Source organism: Tenrec ecaudatus, chromosome 6 (assembly GCF_050624435.1).
Source record: "Tenrec ecaudatus isolate mTenEca1 chromosome 6, mTenEca1.hap1, whole genome shotgun sequence".
Taxonomy (NCBI): Eukaryota; Metazoa; Chordata; class Mammalia; order Afrosoricida; family Tenrecidae; genus Tenrec; species Tenrec ecaudatus.
In genome coordinates, this window is record NC_134535.1 from 104,528,054 (window position 1) to 104,543,404 (window position 15,351).

Genomic DNA, 15,351 nt, shown 5'->3' on the forward strand with positions numbered 1-15,351 from the left:
CCTCATCATTCTCAAAACATTTGCTCTCCACTTAAGCCCCTGGCATCAGCTCCTCATTTTTCTCTCTCCCTCCCCGCTCTCCCTCCCTCATGAGCGCTTGCTAATATATACACGATTGTTTTGTCTTTAAAGCCGTAGTATCGCCTTGCTCTGTCCCAGTGACTGTTGCTTGGTCTGGAGATCCCATGCTGCGCAATCTTATCCATAAGCTGTCACGATCCACATCATAAAGTGCCTTTATAAAGTGCCTTTATAACACCCCAAAGCTACCATGTCATCAAAATTATTATTTAATTAGACTTACTTTTGCCTTAACCTCTCATCTTTGCAAGACCGTAAATACCTACATTAAAGATGAAATTATTTCTAGGTATCACACAATTCCAGATCCTATTTTCTGTCCAGTGGCTCTGACTTAAGGACCCCCGCGTGAATCAGCAGAGAGCCGTGGTGCAGTGTTTCAGTGACTGGTTTTATTAGAAGTACATGATTTGGATTCTCTTCTAAGGTGCCTCTCCGGGGACTCAAACCTCCAATCTTCTGCTTGCAGCTGACCCTTTGCACCACCCAGTGACTTCATTATATAAGTTAAGCTTATATCACGCTTGCCTGCTGAGGAGCCCTGTGGTGCAGCAGGCTACACGTTGGGCTGCTGACCACAAGGTCAGCAGTTTGCATCCACGAGCCGCTCCTTGGGAGAAGATGAGACGTCCTACGCCAGTGAAGATTGGCAGTCTCAGAAACCCCCGGGGTGGTCCTCCAGGCTAACTAGCAGTCAGAGCTGACTGGGTTACAGCAAGAACATGTTCATTGTAATTTCAACTCCGTATATGCTGGTGTGTTTATTTCCCTTCTTCGAAAAGACACATTTGTTGAGGGATTATTTACGTGCTCTTCTGTTAACAATACTTTTGGGTGGCTTTTCTGTAATGAATAAATTTAATCGGTGTCGCCCGCCCTAATAAAACCTGTTGTTTCTAAGTCGTTTGGCAGCGGATTCTGACAGCCTTCTTCTTTGCAGGAATATATTGCTAAGAACTTCTGTGTCATGCAGTCCCAGATTGGCTATGATATTTTGGCAGAAGATACCATCACAGCTTTGTTGCACAACAACAGAAAACTCCTAGAGAAACATATCACAGCAAAAGAAATAGAAACATTTGTCAGTTTACTCCGGAGAAATCGGGAGCCAAGGTTTGAAGTCTTTCATACGAGATTTCTTTCTAGGGGGGATTGTGGCTTTCTGATTCATCTTTAGAGCTTCTAATAGTTAGAATCCTTTCATATTCCTAACTTTTGGGGAAAACGATTTTGGGCTTATCATTATAATAATTGTATATAATAATAGTTATTAACTCACAGGAGGTCACCGTCCTCTGTTGGCTTATATTTAAATATGAGTATAAATCAAGCCGCCTTGCTACTCAGGTGGCAGTGCATGCATGCGTTTGTTTGCTCTCTGGGCTCAGTGAATGGCTACAGACAAGCTGTTTCAGTCATGCTCGTCCCCAGCCACGCTCAGATCGCTTAACACAGGTACCATCAAAGCGAAGGCTGCCAAGGGCTCTCGTGGGCCTGTTTTAACTCCAAGACAGAGATCAGCTCCGCAGGTCCTGGGCACTGCTTTTGGTGATCCCCAAAGAGTCATCGTGATATGTTTTTTCCCCCTCTGAGGGCACAGGATAATCATGGAGCTTATTGGGGAGACGTTTTAAGAAAATGCAATAATGTATTGGGAGAAAGGCCAGGAAGCAGCTCAACCATGCACCTGCTCCTTCCTTGAGGAGAGCAGGGTTGTCCAGGGAGAATTTCATTAGGAAACCTTATTTTATCCACCCTCCAACCCCGATCTCGTCTTTCTGAAGTGCTTTTTGGTTCTAAAACTCAATGAACATTTAAACGGAACAAAATTTGAGTCCTTTGAGAATGATGAAAAATGACTGGTTTGTTGGGGTCTGAGTCAAATAGCACAGAATTCCTCGGGGAAGAGTCGGAGAGATGGAAACATCCCCTTCCAAAGTGTATAGTCCTAGTTGAAAGCTATGTTGAGAAATAATAGCTTCATATTTTAATATTTTGGTTAAATAAAACTTTCTATGATTTTATATAATACTTTTTGATGTATCTTAGTCATCCTTGATTTTTCTCTAACTTACATTTTTGCGGTATGTTGTAGACTTAAAAATAGGTATATACATATTTCATTTTAATCTGCACGTATTCTCCTGAAGTACACTGGGCGTCTATTACTACTTTCAGTTTAGAAATGAGAAACTAGCAGCTCCAGGAGCACTTGGCCCTGATCACCCTGATAGAAAGGACCAAAACAGGACGTCAAAGGGATACGTTCTGATTCTACGCCGGGTTCACTTTCGGTTGTACCCCACTGCCTTAGTGAGTGAAAAACGATGGCAGGAAAGTCAAGCAGTTAGGTTCTCGTAAGTAATTCGTACGGCAGATATGTGTCAAAGGTAAACGCAGGCCTGTGACTAGAGGAGGCGATAGGTCGTCTTTTAAGTGTGTGCTGACCTTATAAATACGCCCCAGCACCCGCTCGAGTCCACCGTGTTTGATGTCCCGCTTTGGAGCAGTCTGACTGTGGGCACAGAAGTACTCTGCTAGTCATGCTGAGTCACAGTGCTGTGGACCGCCCGTCACCAGAGAAACAGACCGAGGCCACAGCCTTTGAACAGCATTTGTACTCAGTAGGAACAATTGAATTTTTAATAGATAGATAACGGTTTGAAAGACTTTCCCGGAAGTAAAAATTATATGTATAAACAAAACAGCACAACACTATATATAAACAAAGAGCAGAATATCTGTGAAGTAATTATAAAATTAAATTAAAAGATTATATCTCAAATTATATTCCTACTCCTAGGACTATCAAATGCTATGCTCTATGTTCAACTTACATTTTTTTTTCTCTCCTTAGATTTTTGGATTATTTATCAGATCTCTGTGTGTCTAATACCACTGCCATACCTGTCACTCAAGAACTGATCTGTAAATTTATGCTGAGTCCTGGGAATGCGGACATTCTCATCCAAACCAAGTAAGCTCGGATGACAGGGACTGCTTTGTCTGGTCACCATATGGAGCCATAAGGCCTTTATTTGTTTTCAGATCCTATCTGTGAGTTTCTTAAAGGACTTCATGCACATTATTTATTTCAAGGGTTGTCTCAATGCAAGTAGACCACCCCATGGACAGCTCCATCCTTTCCGATGAGATGGATGATGAAGAAGTTTGGCTCTACTGGATTGATAGCAACAAAGAACCTCATGGCAAAGCCATCAGGCACCTTGCTCAGGAGGCAAAGGAAGGCACCAAAGCTGATTTGGAAGTTCTGACCTATTACAGGTGAAGTACCATAGGGACTCATAATTCTAAATCGCACAAAAAGATTATTCTCCGAACGCTCCAGGGAGGGGAAAGGAACAGCAGCTGTGTCAGAAGTAGCACAGCTGAAACATGTAGTGCCCTGTGACATGTTCCAAAGTTGGCACCTGTATTTTTCACACACACCACTGGTAATTTTATGCTGAAACCGTATTTTTGGATCTTTGCAGCAAGGATTTCATTTCTGGTATCATTTGGAGTGTGTGTGCGACACAGATCTTGGGACCCAGGTGACAGGGAATGAGAGCGAGATGAAGCTGGGGCTGGTGAAACTTATCTGGCTGCCGCGGTGGCATCAGAGGAAGTTAGCCAATATGTTGGCAGCTAGTACTTCAGGATGTGTAGTGACATAGGGCACAAGAAAAATTGGCATCGGTGGTTATGTAGGTTCAACAGTGGCTTGTGGCCACAGAAGTGTCAACGGCAATGACACTGAAGTTCTTTGTGTTCAATATCTTGGGAACAGGATGCCAACTCAAAGCTCAAACTCAAGGTTATTGAGTCAATTCTGACTCATATCAACCCTATGGGAAAGACTAGAACTCCCCCTGTGGGTTCTGAGACTGTAACTGTTTACAGGAGTAGAAAACCTCATTTTTTCTTTCTGGATTGGCTTGTGATTTTGAACTGCTGACCTTGTGGTTTGCACTCCAGTGCTTACCCCACTATGCCACCAAGCTAACATCTTTTAGTTTAAGGCATGGGAAGTCAAGGTCAAAGCCCTTTGGACATGGTGGGCCCAAATGCCAAGAATCATAGAAAGGAAGAGAATGCCTGATTCTCCCTAGTTTTTAGACCTGTCCCATAAAAACCAAAGACCAATTCTGGACCTCAGAGGTTCATGAATCCAAGTGTACTAACACCACTCATCTTGGTTATATTTGATGTAGGAATTGAGACGGACTAAACATACCATACAGATACGAGAGCTGTGGCTGCGTGGGGGTTGGAGAAGACAGAGAGGACTAGCTTCCTGTGAGCTGCTATCGATAGCCTTCAGGACTAGTTTATTTGTGTCCTAGGAGCCTGAGAAATGTGATCTGACCAGACTCAGATTATTGGAACAAGCAACAGAAATTGTAATTCAACGAACATTGGGTCAATTTCATATAGGGGTTGTCATTTGAAAACTCACTACCAGAAGAATTCTACTCCAGTCCCTGATAGCCTTCCATTACTGCTATTATCCAAGTAGATCCTGATCTGTAATATTATGTGTTGGAACGTAATGATGGTAAGGCAAATAAAGCAGTGTGTTTGATATTTTTTAAGGTACCAGCTAAACCTCTTTGCAAGAATGTGCTTGGATCGCCAGTATCTGGCCATAAACCAGATCTCTACACAGCTGTCTGTAGATTTGATCCTGCGGTGTGTCTCGGACGAGAGCCTGCCGTTTGACCTCCGGGCATCTTTCTGTCGCCTCATGCTCCACATGCACGTGGACCGAGATCCCCAAGAGTCTGTGGTGCCCGTTCGCTATGCCAGACTCTGGACAGAAATCCCCACGAAGATCACGATTCATGAGTATGTGCGGGAAACGTTCTGGAGGCCTTTGAATTTGGCAGATGAACTCAAAAGCCAACAGTGGTCTTCTATGTGAAAATGAACACGGGGCAGGCGTTTCTGTGTCTCTCCAGGTTGTTTCTCTTCTAGAGGTGGGGGAAAGTGAACACAGTGCTCGCTTTGTAACAAGGCAACTCTTTATGCGAGTGGAGACTCTGAAAACCAGTAAACAGAAACATTATTCACATGAAGAGTAGGGAGGGGCTAAGCGCTCCCGATTATGGCAGACGCTGATGTAACCCATCCTGCAATCGCCCGGTGCTGCAGTTGAGAAACATTACCTGGGAAGGTTAGATAATTTACCCAAGAGTATGAAGTCAGGATTTTCATGTTGTAAGTGGTCACCACCAACTTCACTTGCTTTATCTTCTTTCATTCTTCCCAGATACGATTCTATAACAGACTCATCAAGAAATGATATGAAGAGGAAGTTTGCATTGACAATGGAATTTGTTGAAGAATACCTGAAAGAAGTTGTAAATCAACCCTTTCCTTTTGGGGATAAAGAAAAAAACAAGCTGACATTTGAGGTAATTTTTAAAAACCTGTTAACTTGCAAAGTTCTTAACATTTCCATATAAAATAAAACATATCGAACATCAAGTATTATTTCCTTCTAATGTTTAGGATGCTTGGTAATTGAGTAGTTTAGTTAATGAAGGTATAATTCTCTCTGCCATTGACAAAATATAGACTTAGATGGTTCTTTGAGTACACTTGATGTTCAATACCCTTTTTCTTGATTAAAAAATGAATTTAACTTCTAAACCATTTCATTAGGACCTAATCCATATGTTATACCATTCTATAGTTCAGTCATATCAAGCAGTGTTGCACAATCACTACCGCATGTTTTATTCTTTATACGTAAGTTTTACCGCATTTAGTGAACGAAGACATTTTTGTATATTATATAATATATTTGGATATACTTTTTAAAATCTCTGTGTAGCTGATTTTTTAAAAAAAGTCTCATTAAACTAAACTGAAATAATTTCAAGTTGTAATATTTGGGGAATATTGCTATGAAGAATAATATATTGTTACTTGTCCCTATTATTTTAGCTTTCTACTGCTGTGGAACAAATTATTCCAACAATTAGAACATAATCCTATACACATTTTTTATCTCGTGGTTTCTATGATCATAGATCCTTGCAGGCTTAGTTGGGGGGGAAGTGTCTCAGGGCATGATATGCGTTTGGGATCAAACTATTGCTTGTGGCTGCAGTCATGTAAGAATAGATTATTTCATTCTAAGCTCACTTACATGCTTGCTTGTGGTCTTCCTTGTTAACTGATGACCAGGCACCTTAGCTTCTTGCCATGTGGGCCTTCTATAGGCTTCCAGCTGTTCTCCGTGATGGCACCTGGCTTCCCTCAACATGGGTTATCTGGGAAAGAGAGCACAAGATGGAAGTTACAGTCCCTCATAACCTTTTCTTGGAAGTGACATGAGATCACTTCTGCTGTAGTCTAATGGTCACGTAGTCCAACTCTGGCACCGTTTGAAAGGAGACGGTGTATCAGTGACCATCTTGGAGGCTGACTTTCACGCTATGTCTATAATATTCAGAAGGCCACATTGGAAGTAGAAGATATCACATATATTTCTGGACAAATTTCATTGATAATGACAATTTATGAAGTAATTAATTAATGTCTCATTTATTAGCTGATAGACTCAAATCTATTGATTTAATATTTTAATTAGGAGGCAAATAATTCAAACATAAACCTCTTTAGCCAACTGAATATATCCAAATTTTATCTTCTTGATGGGGTTGATTAACTGGTCTTATTTGGATTTAATTATAAATTTGAATAAATTAAAATTCAAGATACTTTCATAGGTATTTAAAACTTTAGATGTTAAAGAATTATGAAGTTTGGTGATGGGTCAATTAATTTAATAGAAAAGAATGTGTTTTGTTCTCTAAATTCTTCTTTTTCATTCCTCCCCCTACCCCCCTTCAAATTAAGGTGGTCCATTTGGCTCGGAATCTTATATACTTTGGATTTTATAGCTTTAGTGAGTTACTAAGACTGACAAGAACCCTTCTGGCAATCTTAGATATTGTACAAGCTCCCATGTCATCGTATTTGGAAAGATTAAGCAAATTTCAGGATGGAGGTAAGAATTTTTTATTAAACTTATATAATCTTTATGCTGTTACTTAGAAGTAAGGGAAAGAAATGAACCCAAAGCGAAGTGATCGACAATCTGTACTTATATTTGTATAAGGTCTGTGTACATGTAAAAGCAATTCTATGGTAGGACAGTGTGATCATAGGTAGATTTGCAAGCATATCTGTCCCTTTCCATGCTAAAGCTTCGAAAAGACAAATCCATAGATCCAGTTTCATTTTTAGCTACTCACATTATGGCCAATCCACTAATGGCAGTATTATGTGTTAATTAAAAAAATGTCTTAACACTTGTAATTATCTTGGTGTGTGTCATAATCTAATTATGTTCATAGAAGGTCATAAAAATGCAAAGCAAGGGCAGGCGCAGGGTGGCACCAGTGAAACCCTGACTGTGTGCAGTGTGGGAGGCTGCTTGGGGGTCAGAGTGCCTGGATCCAAAGCCTGCCTTTTTTATTTATCCCCTTTGGTTTTCTTTTCTCCTCTAATAATGAGGATACTAATAATAGTATCTTCTTCCTAGCCTCCTAGTGAGAATTAAGTGAATGTATAATATGTGCACAAGGTACAACAGTGCTGGTCTTCTATTAAATATTGTCTATGATAATGAGCTTAGAATAGATGCAAGCCCCGAGGCAGGGAATTATTGGCAAAAGGTCCACTGAGGGGTGCACCCAGCCCATTAGAGGGTTTCAAAAAGTTCATGGAAAAACAGAATTAAAGGCTTATCTCTCTCTCTGTGTATCGATATACCTATGCTAATTTACTATATTTCTCAGCATAAGCTCCATCAACACCAAGACACTTTGTCATATGATTCACATCGCAATGGTTTATATATATTAAAGTTATTTTGCAGTCATCACCACAATCATTTTAGAACATCTTCATTCATGTATCCATTAGTATTAGTTCCCCATTCCCCCAATCTCCCCTGCCTTCACCCTAAGAAACTGTTAATCTAGTTACTGTAGCTACAGATTTACTTATTGTCTACTCGATTTCACACAAAGAAAATCGTCCTCTCCAACAACAATGAAATAAAGCTGAAAAACATTAATCCAGAAGAAAGCAGAAAATAATTACTAGAACCAATCGAAAGTGGGTCAAAAGGGAAAAATGAATATTAAGATGTTAAAATGGAAACAAACCATATCTGCAGTAAGAGCCCTGGTGGTCTCATGGACCATGTACTGAACAGCCAACTCCACGGCTAGTTCCTAAAACCCACCCGCTGCTCTGTGGGAGGAGGATGAGGCCATCTACTCCCGCGAACATTCAGTCTTGGAAGTCAAAGGGACAGCTCCACTCCACTCTACGGGCTATCCAGTGCAGTGAGTCTGATATCTACAACAATCCACCTCCTAATGCACTTTGGCTGAGGGCAAGACTGTTCACATCCCTGCTCCGTGGTCCAAAGGAATTCAATGGAGGCTTAATTCACATAGGGACTCTGCTATGGATTGTGGGACTTCATTGTCATACAAAGCCTCCTGCAAACCAGGTGCTCAGAATTTAAGCTTGAATACAATTTCCTCTTCTGATCCTGGATTTTATTATTTAAAATCTTCAGATCACTTGAGCTGGTGTGCCCTTCTGTGTAGATTTAGCTGACACCTCAAACTTTTTTTAAGAAGGACAAGACCGTTTGGCAAGCAATGATATCAGCCTTTTATCCATCACTTAAAGAATTGAGTGTCCTGAGACTTTTTCTGCTAAAACTTTGACTAACTTTCTCAAAACTCTCATAATAATCAGACATTATTGTTTTACACTCTAAAACAGTGGTTCTCACCCTTCTTAATGCCATGACCCTTTAATATAGTTCCTCATGTTGTGGTGGCCCCAAACATAAAATCATTTTCATTGTTACTTCCTAACTGTAATTTTGCTACTGTGATGAATCATCCTGTAACAATCTGATATGCAGGATGTATTTTCATGGTTACAAATTGAACATAATTAAAGCATAGGGATTAATCACAAAGCAATATGTTATATATTGTGAAATATTTGTTTCTAAGTTCAAATAAATGAAATTTTGTCTTAAAGCATGGTACAGCATGGATAACAGTCTTCACGCTGGGTACTCTGATGTGGGAGCATCTGCATGTGGGCGGACCCGCCTGGAGACAGATAGAGGAACAGTGCCTCACTTCCTAAGACCACGGAAAGATGTGTTTCCCGATGGCCTTAGGTGACCTCTGTGAAAGGGTCGTTCCACCCCCAAAGGGATCAAGGCCCACAGATTGAGAACCGCTGCTCTAAAAAGTCAGCAAGCATAATGCTTTGAGCATCCCCAAATTGTTGCCATGTTGTTTGTTCCTGACTGGTCAGCTTTTGCTTTTGCTGGACCACTTCGTGGTAGCCAGGGCTTTGATCATGCTTCGCCTTCAGGATTGCTCTGGCAAAGCTGTGTTTCATCTTCTGGTACAATTCTTGAATGAAATGCTTGAGGGTCTGCATATCACTGGCTTTAAATTCCCAGCGAAAGCCCTGTTCGTGCCTCCAGCTGATCTGGGCCTAACTGTTTAGGTAGGCATTAAGCAGACAGTTTTCTGACTTTAGGTTTTAAGTCAGAATGGTGTAAATGGTATCAATTTAGATGTCTCCAGTTTTAGCTAGCATTTGTGCTGCTGGTCCTTGCGTACAAACATGATTATTAATATTATGTTTTTGCAAATTGATGTGAATGATTTGTTGTCTTGGGCTTCATCTTGAAGATCATTTTCCACCTCCTTAAAATGAGTTACTCATTTGTAAATTGCTGATTTATCTGGAGGCATCAATTTCACGTTCTTCCAGTCAGGCTTCACTATGAATTTGGTTGTTGCTCTCCTTTCCATTTTTGCAGAGCTCATGTTGCTCTGACAGGGGCTCTTCTCCGCGTCTAAGGACAAAGTTGATGTCCAGTGAAGGGCTCAGCTGTGAGCGGTCAGGCACCATGATGCCCAGCAACTAGGAGAATAGATGCGTCTTCTCTGATGAGTGGATATGATGGAGCACAATAATATTAATCGCAGTGAAGGAAAGCGAGATCAAAACGGTAAAACCAGAAAATTGAAGTTCAGCTCTAAGGATGAAATATCTGGCTAAGCATAGTGAGGGCTGTTCAGATAGCTAAAGTTGGAGAACTACATTTTGGTTTCTCCTAAATCCTCCCCCAAATGTAGATATCAATGAGAAGCAAATTAAACCACATAAATCCTTGACATTCAACATAACTACAAGGCAGAGGACAGTATAAACTTCAATTATGGCGAGTGAAGAAATAAACATACCATTTTAAGAGAGCTATCTCCTGTGTGGCAGTTTGGTTTCCTGGAGAGTTTGTGGGAAAGACAGGAGGGGATTGGAAAAAAGTCCCCCTCGGAAGGAGAAACTGCATCCTTAGTGCGGAAATGTGAAAACATAATTTTGAGGATTCAAAAGTATACCGGCAGCGGTCCCGGAAAATCAGAGCTTCTGTGATGAGGAGGATCTCAGGGAAAGGAGGGCATTTTGGGGGAAGGGACAGAGAAGCAAGGCAAGGACACCCCAAATAGCCTAAGACAAATGAAAACCAAAAATTGAAGTCTGTGCAACTCTGGCCCAGCCCTTCCCCGAAAGCCAAATTTTAAGGCAACTGCACTCTACTACTCTAACAGGAGAGGGTGCTCTTGAGCTGGAGAACTGTGTACACCACCCCTTTCATCAACTCATCCACGGAACGCATTCTTGTGTACCCAGTCTTCTTCCTAATGGAACTACTCTCAAACCAAAATACGAAAGAGAATCAAGGTAGTTTATGAAAAATATTCTCTCAATAATTACTATGATACAAAATAAAACTGTAAGCTAGCATATTAACGTGGATTAAATATCTTCAGACTAATGTTGGGACATGAACTATAACTTGAATCATAAACTAACAAACAGACAAAAAACTAAGTTGAGGTAGCCCTGAGTTTTGACTCAGGAAGAAATAAAATGAAAGTTGATTGAACACAGAAAAGACATAGAATAAAATAGTAGTGTTTCCCTTTTTTGCACATGAACATAGGTTAAATTAGAAAGTACCAAAGGGAGAATCAATTTAAATGAGGATATTATAAAAGGAATTGAAAAGTGGGATAAAAGTATCTGGTGGGTTTGAACCTGCCCTTGCAGTTAGCACCTGTTTTAGGCTGGTTCTCTATATCATGGGTTTTACAGATATGCATTTATAGAAATACATATGATACATACATGTATATTCAGTTATATAGATTAAGCTATATGTATATGTATATATGTAGGTGGGTCCAAGTCCAGACATGTTCCAGGTCCATGGGCTGGATAGTAAGTTGGAGTCAAGGGAGCTCATGAGCTCAAGATTGGCAGGAAGACAGTAGGCTGACAGCCGTAGTGGCAAATGGATCTAAGGTCAGCAGGTCAGCCTTGTGATGGCCGATTCCAGTGACTCCCAGGTTGTCAGGTCAGCGGGAAGACCTCTGGTGACTCCCCGAGTCAGCAGGCAATATGGTAGGCTTTTGGCTCAGGATCAGAGAACTGGAGGTCAATGAGCCAGATGAAGGATCCAGACTCAAGAAAAAGCAAAACAAGCATTTATTTCCACAGCATCCTTCTAGTGGAGGGAGGCTACACTCCCCAGGAAACTTCCTTTTTGTAAAAATTAGTAAATCATTTTACTGTGGGCTCTTACAGCTCTTATCACAACCCATCCATCAATTGTATTAAACACATATGTACATCTGTTGCCATCATCGATTTCAAAGCATTTTCCTTCTGGTTGAGCCCTTGATATCAGCTCCTCTTTTTCCCCTTCTTCCCCTAACCTCCTACCCTCATGGACCCCTGATAAATGATAAATTAGTTTCATATCTTACACCATCTGCTATCTCCCTTCACCCACGTTTCTGTTGTTTGTCCCCCTGGGGGTGGTGGTGGTAGTTATACGCTGATCATTATAGATGGTTCCCCATTTCTCCCCTTTCTCTGCCTACCTTTTCCCAAGCCTCATGGTATCGCTACTCCCATTACTGTTCCTGAGGGGTTTATCTGTCTGGATTCGTGTGTCAAGAGCTCTTATCTGTACCAGTGTACATGCTCTGGTCCAGCCAGATTTGTAAGGAGGAACTGGGGTCATCAGAGTTCCTTTTAATTGTGTCAAGGATAGCTGTAATGTGAACAAGAGGGTCACGTTCCACCCTAATCTTACCTCCTTATGGAGACATAACTGATTGGCTGTGATTACACTGTGTTAAATCTGGTCATGGTGGATTACTAGGGGTTAACTACCTGAGAGTCCTGGCCCATAAATGTGACACAAGCCTTAACTCTCACATGGCTCAAATATTTAATCCACTCTGCCACCAGGGCTCCTGAAATTGTGCTATGTAGTAGATAAACTGAGAGAATGGGAGGGGGAGAGGGAAAGGAAGGGGCTAAGAAAACAAATGGAGAAAAATAGAGGACATGCAAGTTCCTTATTATTGTTTCATCCTCTCTAAGTTTAAACTTTTAGCACAATGAAAGTCTATCAATGTACGAGTAAAAGCAAAGCAAAGGCCAGGAGCCGCAGTGGCAAACCTAAGAGCAGAGGCATGGAGGGGTCTACCTTTATGCTGCTGCCTGAATCCACTAGTGAGAGGTTCTTTTGAACGATGCCAGAAGGTTCTCCCGAACGGAGATGTCGAGATTGAAGATGCATTCTGGTGTGATGCTTGCACCATCTGTAGTTAACTGAACCAAACCACCCTAGAAACATGTTCTACATCGCCCCTAGTATTTTGTCTTCGCATTCACTATCTACTTCCAGGGTTTTCCCCTCAAGAAAAGTGATCCCCTGCCTTTCTTCTGAAAGTTTGCTAATATCTTGTATGCACTTTATACCCCCCATCTGGTCCATTTTGTACTTCTGAGATACATTTTTCTCTCTTTAAATTTTTTAGATCTTTTTTCATGAGTTCTAGTAATCCATGGATACCTCAATTATTCTTTTTGAGGACCATTAATTGATTATGTCAACAAATATTTTTAAACAGCTGCTATAAGCTAAAAGAGCCTTGTTGGCACCGTGGAGAAAGATGAGGCTGTCGGCACGCCTGAAGATTTACGGTCTCAGAAACCCAGGTCGGGCCCCTGTGAGTGAGGCTACACTCAATGAGAGTAGCTTACTACATGCTTCACACCGCTCTAACTCCGGGATTAAATAGTGACCAAGATAAAGTCCCTTTCCCACCTCCTGTTGGCAGTGGGTGGGATGGAATGGGGTGGCTGTTGGGAGGGGGGCAGGGGCAGATAATAAGTAAGCCAGCAGAATCTCTAGCCTTCCCTTAGTAGTAGAGATAAACAGGTACTTAAAAAAAAAGTCCGTACTCAGCATCAGCTAATCCTATGAAGAAAGAGTAGGACGGTGCTATTGAGAGAGAGGGAGGGACAGCTAGTGTGAAGAACGTTCACCTTCTTAGGCTTTGGGGCAGTGACCTGCATACACTAGGAAGCAATCGCCGAGGCAGAAACAAGCTTAGTATATGGGGAACAACAGAAAGACAAGAGGAGGACCCTAATGGACACGTGTGGTGAAGGCCAAATTGGAGAGTCCTGAAATGCCTTTGGATTCACTGTTTGTTCTGCGCGTGTTCTACAGCCTCTGGAGGGCTCCATGACCTGAGCACTCTGCATGTTGAATGGAGAGCAGGCAACACGTCTGAGGATATTTGGGGACGATCGTAGTTAGGAAGCTGTTGGGGAATTGGATGGTCCTGGAGAAGGTAGTGGTGAAAATGGTAAGAAGTCGATGGATTTTGAATTTTACAGTCTACATTGATGGAACGTAGATGTGCAATGGGAGAGATGGAAGAGATTCAAAGATTATTTCTTGGACTTGTCTTAGCAGCTTGGTGAATATGCTGTTTATTGAGATGGGAAAGACTAGCGGATGATCAGATTTTGAGGGAAAATCAGGATTCTGCTAGATTTCATAGCCTATCTAACTATTGATATTATGTCAACAGCTATACATATGAATAATACTTAGGGTATTAACAGGGCAGAGATATAAATGTGATAATCAATGTTGAAAAGCATTCAAAATATGAAATGTAATGAGATGCCTTAGGGAGCGGTGGCTGATTGGGAAGAAGAGATCTCTAATGCCTGAATCCTGGGGAACTCGACATTGAGCAGTTAAGTAGAGGAGGAACTGAGTGGGCAGTGAGTGAAGAGTAAAACCAGGGTCAAATGATGTGTTAGAAGTCAGACAAAAATTTAACTCTGGATTTTTAGTTTGTTTATATTGGGGTTTATGTCAGATGTGTTATGTCATTGGGGTGACCTCCTTGAATTCGTCTTATGTGTTTTTCTGTTTTTCGGTATAGGAAACCCAGGATTGATGAAACCAGGGACAGCAAGGAGAATAAGGGTTTCTTGGGAGAGAAGTACAGTGGGGATGGGGTGGAGTCAAAGGGAGCCAATGTCAATCAAGGAGTCCAGGAAGGGAAAGAATGGACACTGACTGTGGGTACAGTTGTGCAATACTGTGTGATGTGTCTGAACTATGGAATCAGATGGTGTATGTATTACCTCCCACCTTAAAAACATTTAGTGACGCGGGCATTAAAACAATTATCATAACTATATTTCATCAGTTCGAAAGGTGGAAAATAAATATAAAAAATCCAATTACAAAAAAAATTAATTCTAGGTCATTTTAATTGTCTGTTGACTTGGCCAGCCCCGTAGCTGTGTGACATCAAGTTGACTCTTAGCAACGCTGTGTGGCAGGGTGCACTGCTCAGGGGACTGGCCAGCACGGTCATGGGGGCCGATTGCCAGGTCGTTTCCTCCATAAAGAAGCTAATGAATTGCTCAGTGCTGCGGTCCCAGCTGACACTCAAACACAAAGAGTCAATGTACAGCTCTTTCTTGTAGCTGAGCCCTACTGGACTGTAAATTCCCAATGAAAATTTTATCAAACTCCAAATTCTTAACAAAAGAAGCAAGAGGGAGCATATTTCTGAGCTCTCCAGGAGCGGAGACAGGATTACCAGGCACGGAACAATTCCTGCGTTGCGCCAGAGGCAAGAATTGAGAGGAAATCTAGATGATGGAAAGTACCTGGTGATGGGATGGTGGCGGTGGATGAGTTATTTTAGAGGACAGTTCAAAGGAGGTTGATTATGGTGCTGCATTATAATATGGGCCTATCTTCATTTTGGCTCTGTTGTAGCCAAATGATTTGAATTAGGTGAC

General features: G+C 41.4%; 1 protein-coding gene across 1 annotated transcript in view; it reads left to right on the plus strand.

The window, feature by feature from the left end:
* ITPR2 (inositol 1,4,5-trisphosphate receptor type 2) overlaps positions 1 to 15,351 on the plus strand; it is a 590,339-nt gene that overhangs the window by 198,182 nt on the left and 376,806 nt on the right. Inside the window, exons 16-21 of the mRNA XM_075551968.1 lie at positions 1,022 to 1,194; positions 2,939 to 3,058; positions 3,181 to 3,366; positions 4,678 to 4,929; positions 5,354 to 5,498; positions 6,952 to 7,102. Of these exons, the coding sequence (XP_075408083.1) occupies positions 1,022 to 1,194; positions 2,939 to 3,058; positions 3,181 to 3,366; positions 4,678 to 4,929; positions 5,354 to 5,498; positions 6,952 to 7,102 (1,027 nt within the window). The remainder of the gene's footprint in view (positions 1 to 1,021; positions 1,195 to 2,938; positions 3,059 to 3,180; positions 3,367 to 4,677; positions 4,930 to 5,353; positions 5,499 to 6,951; positions 7,103 to 15,351) is intronic.